Here is a 13,304-nt window from a genome sequence, read left to right on the forward strand (position 1 = left end):
TTATGGGAATGACCAGGATGAAAATCTTGCAGAGGAGCCTGAGCAGTGGTCAGACAGATAGGAAAAGAAGTAGGAGAGAGCAGTATCTAGGAAAAAAGGGTGATGAACAGTGTCAGATGTTACAGAAAGTTAAAGAAGGTGAGGATTGAGAATAGGCTACTTGTCATTTAAGAGATCAATTAGTAACTTTGTAAAGGGGGCAGCTAGGTACTCCAGTGGATAGAGAGCCAGGTGGTCCTGGGTTCAGATCTGGCCTTAAACACTTCATAGCTGTGTGACCCTGGGGCAAGTCACTTAATCCCCATTGCCTAACCTTTACTGCTCTTCTGCCTTGGAACCAATATACAGTATTGATTCTAAGATGGAAGGTAAGAGTTTTAAAAAGAGATAAAGATCATTAGTAACTTGAGAAAGAGCAATTTCAGTTGAATAAAATCAGAAGCCAATTTGTAGATGGTTAAGAAGAGTAAGTATTTAGTGAATATGATTTTTTTAAAGGTTTTAGGTGAGAAGGGGAAGAGAGATATGAGATGTTAGCTTAAGAAGTAATGATAAGCTCAAATGAACATTTTTAAGGATGAGGGTTTGTTGGTAGGCACCCGGGAAAGAGCCATATGGAGAGATTGAAGATGAGAGTAGGGATGATGGTGGTGGCAATATGCTGGAAAATCAAATCTCAAATCAAATATTTATGTAGAAGGGTTGGTCCTGGCAAGGGACCTCAGTGAATATAGAGATAAGACGGGAATATTTCTGACCATTGTGAGATGAAGCTGGAAAAGAGTGAGCTCTTAAGAATGACTTCAGTTTTTTTGGTAAAAGTATAAGTTGAGATGCTCAATAGAGAGGATGGATGGCTGTGGGATGCTTGAAGAGAAATGAACTGTTTTGGGGAATGGGAGAATGAATTGATTAGGGGGAAGTAGAATGATTCCATAACAGAAGTAGAAGAGATTTAAAAAGAGATGGCAAAAATATAGAGAACTATACAAGAATAATCTTATATCTCCAGTAACCCTGATTACTGGTCATTCATTACTGATCTAGAGTCATACATCCCTGAAAAAGAAATCAAGTGGTGGACCTTAGGAAATTAACAATAAGGGCTAGTGGAGGTAATGGAATTCCAGCTAAGCTATTTAAAATCCTTAGATGTTGTTAAAGTGCTACATTTAGTAGGCCAGCAAATTTGGAAAACTCAATAGTGGCAAGACATTGGAAAAGATGGAAAAGATCAGCTTATGTCCCAATCCTAAAGAAGAGCAGTGCCAAAGAATGTTCAAATTACAATTACATTCATTCACTCACCAGCAAGGTTATGGTTAAAATTCTGCAAGTTAGGTTTCAGCAGTATATGAACCAAGAATTACCAGGAGTACAGTTTGATATTCAAAATAGGCAAAGGAGGAGGGGCAGCTAGATGGCTCAGTGGATTGAGAGCCAGTCCTAGATGTGGAAGGCCGATTGGAGAAATAGGGTCAGGATAGGGCCTGTTATTTGGATTCCCTACATGACCAATCCAGGCTGAGGCAGTCTTTGTGTTTGGTCCAGGTCACCTGAGCTCTGAAAAGCTCTGGTACCAGCAAGGTTGGTTAATCCAAAAACAATTTGACCCCTCCAGGAGGCTATTGGGAGTCATTTAGAGAAATAGAGTCTGTAATAGATATTTTATCTGGATCCTGCTACAAAATCATCGGCAAGTAAAACTGTGTGTATAATTTTTTCTGCACTGCATGTCAGGATGCAGACAGAATGGGCCATCTAGGGTAAAAATCTGAGACTCCTCTTTTGACTGATTTTTAGATCCCCACCTTTTCTCAATATTCTTATTGGAAAACTTTGAGTCCTTAGCAGACCAGCAGCTACTGAGTTAACCATTTTTCTCCTTGATAATTAAAAGGCCTGAATTCTAAAAAATATATTACTTAGATAGTCAAGGCCGGACACAGACAAGGCTAGTCAAGACTTTATCTGACCAGGTGCAGTCCTCTATTTCAAGATGACAGAACTCAACTATTAAAAATCTCTATGAAATATATTTCTGCTCCCAGAATTAACCCCCTACTAATTGGTGGTTGCAATTTGGCCCTTGAACTCTGTACCTATCTCTCTACTTTTTAGACTTTAATGGGTTTGATGTGATTTGTAACCCCTTCACAGCTGTGATTCTTTCTCTGGGTTCTTTGTTTGAAACCAGTATATAATAAACTCAAAACTCCATGAAGTTGGAGCAGCTATGAGCTAAACAATTAGTCTGGCCGTTCTCAGTTTTCTGTTTCTGGTCTTTTCGATGCCACTAAACACCACTCAGGACCCCCAGAAATATAGAGCTGGCTCTCTATACCTAGAGACAGGAGGTCCTAGGTTCAAATCTGGCCTCAGACCCTTCCTAGCTGTGTGACCCTGGGCAAGTCACTTAACCCCCATTGCCTAGCCCTGTAACAAATAAAAAAATTAATATACAAGATATATAAAAGATATTAGGGTTTTAAAAAAGGCAAAGGAACTGGAGACCAAATTGCCATCATTTAATGGATTATGCAGAAAGCCAGGGAATTCCAGAAAAGTATTGTACTTCTTCTTCATCGATGACACTAAAACTTGACTGTGGATCACAACAAAATGAAGCAAGTCCTCAAAGTGATGGGAGTAGCAGATTATTGTACTTCCTATAGGTGGGCCATGAAGCAGCAGTTAGAACCAAGCATGGGATAATTGATTGTTTTAAGATTGGGAAAGGAGTATGACAAGACTGTATATATTGTCACCTAATATTTATTTAACTTGCATCCAAGTGCATCATATGAAATGCTGGGCTGGACAAATGCAAAAGTGGAATTATGGTTGCCAGGAGAAATATCAGCAATCTCAGACATACAGTGTGACTACTCTAATGGTGTCTACTCAGATGGCAGAAATTGAAAAATTGAGAAGCCTCTGATGAAAGTGAAAAGAGAAGATTGTAAAAGAAGGTTTGAAGTTTAATATTAAAAACAACCAACCAAGCTCATGGCAATTGGTCCCATCAATTTCCTGGCAAGTAGAGAAGAAATGGAAGTAGTGTCAGATTTTATATTGCTGGACCTAAAGATCACTGCAGACAGTAACCTCAGCCATAAAGAGCTGCTTGGAAGGAAAGCTATGGCGAATCTGGACAACATACTTTAAAAAAAAAAAAAAAAGCAGAGACATCACTTTATTAACAAAGGTCCACATAGTCAAACCTGTGATTTTCCAGTAGTAATTATGGCTTTAAGGAAAGCTGGGCACAGCAGAATACATGCTTTTGAAAACTTGAGAGTCTGGTAGACAGCAAGGAGATTAAGATATCAGTAAATACTTAAAGAGCTCAATTCTTACTACTCATTGGAGGGACAAATACTGAAATTGAAGCTTATATATACTTTGGCTACATAATGAGAAGAACAGAACTCATTGGAAAAGATCTTGATGTTGAGAAAGATTGAAAGAGAAGGAGACAGCAGAGGATGAGATAGATGGTGTTATTGAAGAATGAATATAAACCTGGACAGACTATGGGAGATAATGGAGGATAGAAGGACCTGGTTTGCTATGGTCTGTGGGATCAGGAAGAACTGGGCACAAATGAACAGCAACAAAGAATAATTCTTTTGCTCCAGTAAGGTCTCAATAAGCTTTTAGACTGGAAAAGATGAGGATCCTTGCTTTGTGTAGAGGGTACTTAAAAAACTACCAAAAGAAGTTTATTTGGAGGCAGTAGGGGCTGGGCTCTTCACTGAGTATTGCCAATTTAACTGTTGTTTTTTTGTTTGTTTGTTTTGCTCTCCGATATTTCCAGAACATTTTTGCCTAATCTTTCCTTTGCCTCTTTCATTCCCTATCTTATATCACTGTGTATACTAATATCTTTGCCCAGTAGGATATAAATTCCTTGAGGAAATTTTTCATTTCTGTCTTTGTATTCCCCATTCCTAGCACAGTATCTTTCTTGAGTTGAATTAAACTTTTCCCAGTTACCATTACTCACAAAACTACAGTGGGTCTTATTTATCTTTCTTCTATTTAGTTAGAGAGGATATAATTCCTCCGCCTCCCCTGCATGAAGTACCAAATGGCCTGATCCTGCTATGGCAGTTTGAATAGAAGCTTTGACACAATATAGATGAGATTCTGCTGATGTCAGCTTTAGAAAAAAAATTCCTTTACTTTCTTTGTATCAATTCTAAGAAAGAAGAGCAGCAAGGGCTAGGCAATCAAGGGGTTAAGTGATTAGGAAATGTCTGAGACCAAATTTGAACTCGGGTCTTCCCCCTCCAAACCTGGTGTTCTATCCACTGTGCTGCCTACTGTTGTGAGGAAGATTATTTAGTTATTAGTTGGGAGACCTAACAGGAAGGGCTAGAGAATTCACATGGAATGGGGAAACAGGAAGTGGCTTGCTCTCTCTCTGAGAAAGACTCCATGGTGGTTGGGACAAGCTAAAGCAGTTAAACCCAGTCTCCTTACCTTGTTTGGTCCTGCCTTCTGTCATTCCTGTCTCCCTCACCCACTGAGCCCACAAAATAATATTTTCATTAACTCCCCTGGTTTTCCCCATAATACTACCTCTGCCCTAAGATGTGTGAGTTAAAAAAAAAAAAAAACTTTCCTGGGTACGGTACAAAGTTCCTTCTGTTTGGTATAGACAAATTTTTACAAAATAATAGCTAGCATTTATATAGTGCTGCAAGAAGGGTGAAAAAGTATTTTCTATACCTCATCCCTATAAGATAGGTGCTGTGGCTGTTATTATTCTCATTTTCCAGATTAGGAAACTGAGCTTCATCAAAGTTAAGTGATTTGCCCATGGTCACACAGCTAGCAAAAACCAAAACCAAGATTTGATCCCAGGTCTGTTGTGAATTTCAAGTTCTGTAGTTTCTACTCTGCCTCCACCTCTCTTAAAAAAAAAAAAAAAAAAGATATTAGTATGGCTTAATAAAATCAAGTCCTCAATGTTTAAAAAATAAGTTTTTATTGAAATCTTTTTTTTTATATATATCCCCAACGTTTCAATGAGTAACTTCCTTCTCTTTCCATATAACAAATAATACATTTTTAAAACAAAAAAGGGGGGAGGGGAATCAGCAAAATTGACCAATACATTGAAAAAGTCTGAAAATATTTGTAATGTACCACACTTGAAGACCCTCCTACCTTTGCAAAGGATGAGGTGGTGGGAGTATCTTATCTCTTCTTCCAAGCCATCCTTGTCCTTTGTAATTTTGCAACATTTTTTTGGTAGTCTTTCTGTTTGCATTATTGTATCAGCCACTCTGTATATTGTTTCCTTGTCTCAGCTTACTTTATTCTTCATCAATTCATAGATATTTCCTTGCTTCTCTTGGTTTATCATATTTGACATTTCTTACAGAGTAGTAATATTCCATTATATTCCTGTACTACCACTTTTTTTTAGCCATTTCCTAATCTCAGTCATAATAATATCAGATTATTATAACACATTCTCCTTATAGTTATCAGTAAGTAGTTTGTACTTTTTTGTACATTTCCTGGGGAAATGCAGGAATTGTGTCTTGTTGAACACAGTAGATTCCACAGTATAGCAGTGGTTCCCATACTTTTTTGGTCTACCGCCCCCTTTCTAGAAAAAATATTACTTAGCTCCCTGGAAATTAATTATTTTTATTTTAATAGCAATTAATAGGAAAGATAAATGCACCTGTGGCCATCACCGCCTCTCCTAGATTGCTACAGCACCCACCAGGGGGTGGTAGTGCCCACTTTGGGAATCACTGGTATAGACTAAAGTTGCCTTTCAGAAAGCATATTTTTATCCAGAGGAACAAAGTACTAAGAGTAATAACTATTATATAGCACTTTATAGTTTACATAATGCTGTATTTGATATACTCACCCTAAGATGTAGGTAATATGGTGGCACAAAATACAAATAGATAGTGGCCCTGGAGCCACTATCTATTGAAGAAAGATAGTGATAAAGGCTAGGCAATGGGGGTTGAGTAACTTGCTCAGTGTCACCTAGCTATGAGAAGTGTCTGAGGTCAAATTTGAACCTGGGACCTCCCATCTTCAGGCCTGGTTGTATCCACTGAGCCACTTGGCTGTCTGGGCAAAGTGCTTTTCAAATATTTTCTCATTTAATCTTTTCAACAACCCTGCAAATCAGATACTAAATAGCTACCCCCCCCCCATTTTTTATAGTTCTTATCCGGGATTATACAATTACTGTGTCTGATACAGGATTTGAACTCTGGTCTTCCTGACACCTAGCACAATGCTCTCTTCCTGACACCTAGTACAATGCTCTATCCACTGGATACCACCTAGCTACTACCTATGTTCTTTGAAAAAGATGTCAGAGAATCTGATGAGCATTTTTTAAGTACCTACTTTGTACTAAGTGCTGCAGTTAAAAAGGAAAAGTAAAAATAGCTCCTGCCCTAAAAGTTTCCCATCATCTATTCTATATGTATATTATATGTACCAGTTTATGTCATCAGTACAGAAGGGATGTGAGAGTAACCATAGTTAGTAGTGATAGACCTGTGGCCAAGAATTTTCCTTGACACTTTGAAGAAAGATATTTTGGTGTTTTTAATTTTGAAGCTACATCTTGTAAGAGGGAGATTTTAGATATTTTATAGATATATATTTAAAGTGTGGCCGCCAGGGATGAACAATTCAGATTCAGAATTGGGTTTAAGGTAGTTTATTTACAATTAGAAAGGTAAAAGGTAAGGAAATAAAGAGAGGGAGAGGATAGTCCAGGCCTGCAGAGGCCTGGACTGAGAGAGAAGGTTAAAAGGCTAAATAAATTAGACTATAAGCCACAAGGCCTAGCAATCAGATAGGCTAGAGCCTACTTAAGGTAGAGTCTTGGAAAAACGCCAAGGTAGGCCAAGGAAGTCAGCCTAACTTACCCATGTGACCATTCAGAGTAGAAGCTGCCTGAGGTCCCATCCGAGATCCTTCAGCACCAAGTTCAAAGCGGGAACTCCCTTAGCAGGAAGTAACCAACATACTTGAAGAGATAGTGTCTTTCGTCACTTCCTGTGGGTCCACCTTTAATTCAAGTGGACAAATGGCAGCCTCTATACTGATTTGGACTGCCCTTTGGGCAGTCCCCTTGTTCTTGATTTGTTACTTATTGTCACATGTGGGTAACTCACCCCCCTCCCCACTAAGGGAGGTGAGGATGACATCATCTTGGGTAGGTAGAGTTTTGACTATGAATGGACTAGACCTAATTCTAACACAATCTCAAATTTTTTCAGAAGTCTTAGTTTAGATTAAGGTATGTGCCACTTCTGAAAAATACCAGAGAATATACCAGAAATGAAAGAAGAGAACATGCAAGAGTTTTAGCAATCTTATCATTTTTTTCATCGGTAGTTTTATGACTTAATCTAATCCACAGATCTTGAAAATCACAAGATCCCCCTTCAGAGCCTTAAAGATGGAGGACAAGAAACGCCTTGCTTATTCCATCATCCAATTTCTTCATGACCAGCTCCATCATGGATGCCTCTCTCCTGATGCCCAGGAGAGTTTGGAAGGTGAGTATTAGTACCTTTCTCCCTCTTCCCCCCTTCTCTCCCCCAGGGTTTCCAGGGTGCTTTAAAAAAGAGTTTAGAGCATTGAATGATTTTAAATGGATTGACTATCTCAGCTGGAGATACTGTGCCAGTATCTCACAAAATAATTTAGCTTTAAAACTGTATTGTACTATTTCAGTGACACTTTGAGCAGTGAAATGATTTTGAGGACAAGAAGACTAATCACTCAAAAAGAATCCTATGTGATCAGAGCTGGACACAGTCTTAAGTAGCTATTAAAACGCCTTCATTTTATGGAAGAGGAAATAGGCCCAGAGATAGAGGTAGTTAATTTCTTTAAAGTCAGACAAATTAATCCATAACAGAATTAGGATTCACATTCCAGGTCCTCATGACTCCAAATCCAGCTCTCTTTCTATTACACTGTTACTTTTTGTTTTCAAATTTCAACCAAAAAATCCCTACCAAGTTGATTATAATATAGTTTCTTCTCCCCACTATTCTGTGGACACATATTTAAGAAATGTCTCCTATGAGCTAAGAGTTAAGGAGTAGAGATAACAAGCTGAAAAAGAGATGGCAGTAAAAAAGAAAAAGAAAGGAGATGGCAATGCAGTTTATTTTTCTGAAGATCAGTCCTGCTACTTGGTAGTCAGGTAACAAAAGAATTTCCTCTCTTTTTGCTCTCATGTGTGCCGCCCCGCCCCCCCCCTGCCCCCCCTTCTTATTAGGGTATGGAGTACACAAGATTGATTAGAACACAGGACTAATATATAAGATTTGTGATTTTTAAACTTGACCTGCTTTTATGGACTTAATTTTTTTTAAAAATTAAATTTTTGAAAGGACAGTTAAGCTATAATTAAGCTACAAAAATCTGAACTGTTTACACTTAAAAAAATAATAGCAGTGATGTAAACTTTGGGGATCTGATAACTGATTCTGGGGTGGAATAAATTGCTATATATAGTCCTTTTTAATATTTTATTTTTCCCCTCAATTACATGTAAAAATAATTTTTAACCTTGGGGGCTTTTTTCCTTTTTATAAAAATTTTTTGAGCCGAATCCTTCCTCTCCCTTTTTCTCTCCCCTTTCCCCTTTCTGAGATGGCAAACAATCTGATATAGATTTTACGTATACAATAATGTAAGACATTTTCCCATATTAAGTTGTTTTGTGGAAGAGAACTCAAACAAAAAAAAATGAATAAAGTGGAATATAATATGTTTCCATCTATATTCAGATTCCATCAATTTTTTCTCCGGAGTCAGATAGCATTTTTCATCATGAGTCCTTGGGGATTGTTTTGGATCATTGTATTACTAAGACTAGCTAAGTCATTCACAGTTTATCATTGGGCAGTATTGTTGTTACTGTGTATAAAGATTCTGCTCACTTCACTCCGCATCAGTTCATATAGGTCTTTCCAAGTTTTCTTGAAATCATCCTTCTTTTCATTTTATAATACAATAGTTATTTCATTATAATCGTATACCATAATTTTTTCAGCTGTTCCCTAATTGATGGATAACCCTTTAATTTCTAATTCTTTGCTACCACAAAAAGAGTTACTATAAATATTTTTGTACATATAGGCCCTTTTCCTTTTCTTTATTTTTAGTCTCTGGGATACAGACCTATTAGTGGTATTGCAATATCTGAGAGTATGCACAGTTTTATAGCCTAGAGGTATAGTTCCAAATTACTCTATAGTGTAAAGGTAAAAATTAATGGTTGGACAATAATTTTATCAAATTACGTGATTGCCAATATTTATTATATCTTAGTCAGAAATTTGTTTACAAAATAGAGGGGAAACAATAAAGTAGAGAAATGTGAAAGAGGTTAGAGAAAATACCTATACTAGTTCTCAGCCAGGAGGGCCAGTGGTGAGTAACCACTGAGGCTTCCTGCAAGATGGAAACTTAGTCTCTCCAGAAACTACGAAAGGTAGTCAGCCCTTTTCACTTACTCAGCGCTGAGATCCAAGCCACAATCTCTAGCAAAGCTCCTTCAAAGACTATCTCCACAAGATACTCTCTTCAGACTCAAGCCAAAGGCTTTTTTTGGTGGCTCCTTGTCCCTTCCCCTCTTCACAGGGGCCAATCACAGTTTCCAAATTGTCTAGCACTGCCCAAGAGGGCAGTGTCTGTGGAATGATTTCTCACCTTCTGAAACTTAAGTTCTCACCTTCTGAAGGTTAAGTTCTCATCTAAGGGTGTGAATTTTCTAAAATTCATCTTCTGGAGAGGTGAATACTCATCCTGGCTGATTGAGTTTCTGAGAGTGTGAATTCACTAAGTGGCTTTCAAGCTTCTCCACCTAGGTCAAGCTAGTGTTGATTCAATCAAAAGGTGACCAGGAGGAAGTTAATCCTGTCTTCACAATCTAGTGAGGTGCTTAAATTAGTGTTAACTCAGTATAGACAATAGAATAAAGAATTCTCTTTTATAACAGCATGGTTGAATCATTTTACAACTCCACCAGCAGAGCATTAGTGTCGCAATTTTCCCACATTCCCTCCAACATTTATCATTTTCCTTTTCTGTCATATTAGTCAATCTGATAGGTGTGAAGGGGGGGTGGTACCTCAGAGTTGTTTTAATTTGCATTTCTCTAATCCATATTGATTTAGAGCATTTATTCATATGACTATAGATAGCTTTGATATCTTCTTTTGAAAACTACCTGTTCATATTCTTTGACTATCAATTGGGGAATGACTTGTATTCTTATACATCTGGCTCTGTTCTCTAATATATTTGAGAAATAAGACTATCAGAGACTTGCTGTAAAAATGTTCATAGTTTATAATTGCTATGTTTTTCCTCCATCTTATTTTTTCCCATTTATCCTTCTCTTTTAGCCTGTCCCTACTCTAAAATCTTGTTCCTGACCACCAGTCTGCCCTCCCTTCTGCTCCCTTCTGTCCCTATCACTTTCCCCTATTACTTCCCTATAGGGTAAAATATATTTCTATACCCCAATGAGTGAGAATGTTATTCTTCCTTTGAACCAGTTCCATTGAAAGTAAGGGTCCAGTGTTTTCTTCCACCTTCATCTTCTTAAAATTGCACAGAGCTGCTTCTTGGTCCTAGGCATGCACAGCTTGTCCTCCACTGCTGTATAAGTTCTTTTATATAAGATAATTTGCCCCATTCAACCTCTCCCTTTTCCCTTCTTCCAGTGTATCTCTTTCTTACTCCTTAATTTAATTTTTTAGATATCATCCCATCATAGTCAGTTCACACTTGTGCCCTTTATGTATACTCCTCCTAAGTGCTCTAATAATAATAAAACTTCTTAGGAGTTATATGTATCCTCCCAGTAGCAATGTAAACAGTTTAACCATATTAAACCCCTTGTGATTTTTCTTTCTTGTTTGCCTTTTTATATTTCTCTTGAGGCTTGTATTTCAAAGTCAGATTTTTTATTCAGCTATGGTCTTTTCATCAGGTATACTTATAAGTCCTCTTCATTAAATATTCATCTTTTCCCCTAAAGGTTTATACTTAGTTTTGCAGGATCGATTATTCTTGGTTTTAATCCTAGCTCCTTTGCCTTCTGAAAGATTATATTCCAAGCTCTCTGATCCTTTATATATAAACTGCTAATTATTAGTAATAGAAAATCTCACAAACATATTAAATAGTTCTAGCCATACTTGGATCCCTCTGATGTCCTTTAACCTAAAGAGTAGGTCTAAATATTCACCCTTTTTTGGTGTTGTAAAATGACAGCCTTTAGAAAATTGGTTTTAGAGGAGCTGGAATAATGGGGAAAAAACCCTGAGCTTATAGTCAGAGGACTTTGATTCAAAGCCTCACTGCTGCCACTAAGTGACTGTGACTTTTTTCAGTCACTCTCCTTCCCTATGTCCTATTTTTCTCCTCTAAAATTAGGGGTGTGGGGATAGTAGAAGATGTCAAAAGTCCCTTCAGCTTTTAAGTCTTAAGCTCCTAAATAAAAGCCAAGTGGCAGGGACTTTAGACAGATGAAATCTGACTTTGTAATTGACTTGTTAAATATATCGCATCAAGATTTCTTTGGAAACCTGGCAGAAGGGGAGAGACTCATTTCCTCATGTCAGATCAGAAGTTGTCCTATTCCCAAAATAACCTGGTCACACTGTGCTCATCTGAGGATGTCAATAAAATGAATTCTTTGCTGGTTCATCCAGGAAAACCTGGGTGACTCAAAATGAGATTTAGCATCTTCCACTATTATGAATGCGTGTAATTCTGTTTTCATATATGGGTTTGGTAGAAATGAACTGCTGAGATAAGTTGAAAGCAGAGGGAAGAAATATTTTAAATAATCATGCAGAATATATGTACACATTAAGAAAATAGTATTGCAACTAATTCTTATACTGTCTTTCTCTAGAAAAATAAAGCTTCAGGATGGCTCTTAGCAAGTATTTTGAGTCTTAAAAGTAGTAACCCTGTTTCTTCCAGTTGCGATCCAGTGCCTGGAGACAGCTTTTGGTGTGACTGTTGAAGATCGAGATCTAGCTGTATCACAGACTCTGCCACAAATATTTGAAGCTGCTACAGGAAAAGTGAGCATGCTGGACATTTCTAAAATGGAAACCTAGTTTCATCATTTCAGAATTTTTAATAAATTCATATTATTTATTTTTTTATTTCTGTTGTAACCATTACTTTTTTTTTAAAACCCTTAACTTCTGTGTATTGGCTCATAGGTAGAAGAGTGATAAGGGTGGGCAATGGGAGTCAAGTGACTTACCCAGGGCCACACAGCGGGGAAGTGTCTGAGACCAGATTTAAACCTAGGACCTCCTAGTCTCTAGGCCTGACTCTCAATCCACTGAGCTACCCAGCTGCCCCCTGTAACCATTACTTTCTACAACTCTTAAGACAGAAGATCAAGGGCTCAGCATGTGGAGTTAAGTGACTTGGCAAGGGTCACAGAGCTAAAAAGTATCTGAGACTAGATTTGAACTCAGGTTCTCCTCATTCCAGGCTTTAACTCTATCCACTGAGCCACTTAACTGCTCTTAACATGCAATTAACATATTTTCAATTTGAAATTTGTTCTTCCTTAGACCATTTGAAGATAAAGAAGGATAACTAAAGTCTGGCTAGATTTAATAGGAAAAAATAAATTGGGTGGGGAAAAACAAAAGGTGCTTGTTTGTTAATGTAGTCTCTAAAATGACTTGTTTTTTCTTCTCATGATAGAAAGAGATGCCCTACATCCGAAGGAATTCTGAGCCCATTCCCCCCTCTGATGAAGATACAGCTGAAGCTGAGAGACTCAAAACTGAAGGTAAAGAAAAAAGACTCACATCTACTTCACCAGTTCCCATTTTATAGCCACATTTTGTTTTCTTCATAAAGTAAAGAGCAGCTCCAGTGAGTGACAGATTTATTTGTGATAGCCAAGGACCATGGAAGTGTTTGTATAGTGGGCATAAGAAGGAGGCAGGGAGTGTTCTTGACCCCCATACCATATTATTTATATAAATATCTGATTATCATTTGGCATGCACTTTATTATGTACAGAGAGGCCTGTTCTAAGTACTGGGAGAAATAGAAAGTTTATATAGGGTCCAGAGGTCATTGCCCTCACTGAAGGTATAATTTGGCTTCAGGGGTGGGGATGGTATGGGGTAGAGTGGGATTAAGAGAACCTAGAGACATATGTTATTGTGTATTACTGTAGTTAAAGTGCCTTACAGTGTGGGAATTCTAAGTCTGCTATATGAAGTTATAT

General features: G+C 37.7%; 1 protein-coding gene across 3 annotated transcripts in view; it reads left to right on the top strand.

The window, feature by feature from the left end:
• SGTA (small glutamine rich tetratricopeptide repeat co-chaperone alpha) overlaps positions 1-13,304 on the top strand; it is a 47,134-nt gene that overhangs the window by 12,583 nt on the left and 21,247 nt on the right. For all 3 annotated transcript variants that reach the window (XM_044671915.1, XM_044671930.1, XM_044671923.1), the window contains exons 2-4: positions 7,424-7,562; positions 12,022-12,125; positions 12,769-12,856. In XM_044671915.1, coding sequence (XP_044527850.1) covers positions 7,463-7,562; positions 12,022-12,125; positions 12,769-12,856 — 292 coding nt within the window. In that variant the 5' untranslated portion in view covers positions 7,424-7,462. The remainder of the gene's footprint in view (positions 1-7,423; positions 7,563-12,021; positions 12,126-12,768; positions 12,857-13,304) is intronic.

The sequence above is a fragment of the Gracilinanus agilis genome, chromosome 1 (genome assembly GCF_016433145.1).
Source record: "Gracilinanus agilis isolate LMUSP501 chromosome 1, AgileGrace, whole genome shotgun sequence".
In the NCBI taxonomy this organism is placed as follows: Eukaryota; Metazoa; Chordata; class Mammalia; order Didelphimorphia; family Didelphidae; genus Gracilinanus; species Gracilinanus agilis.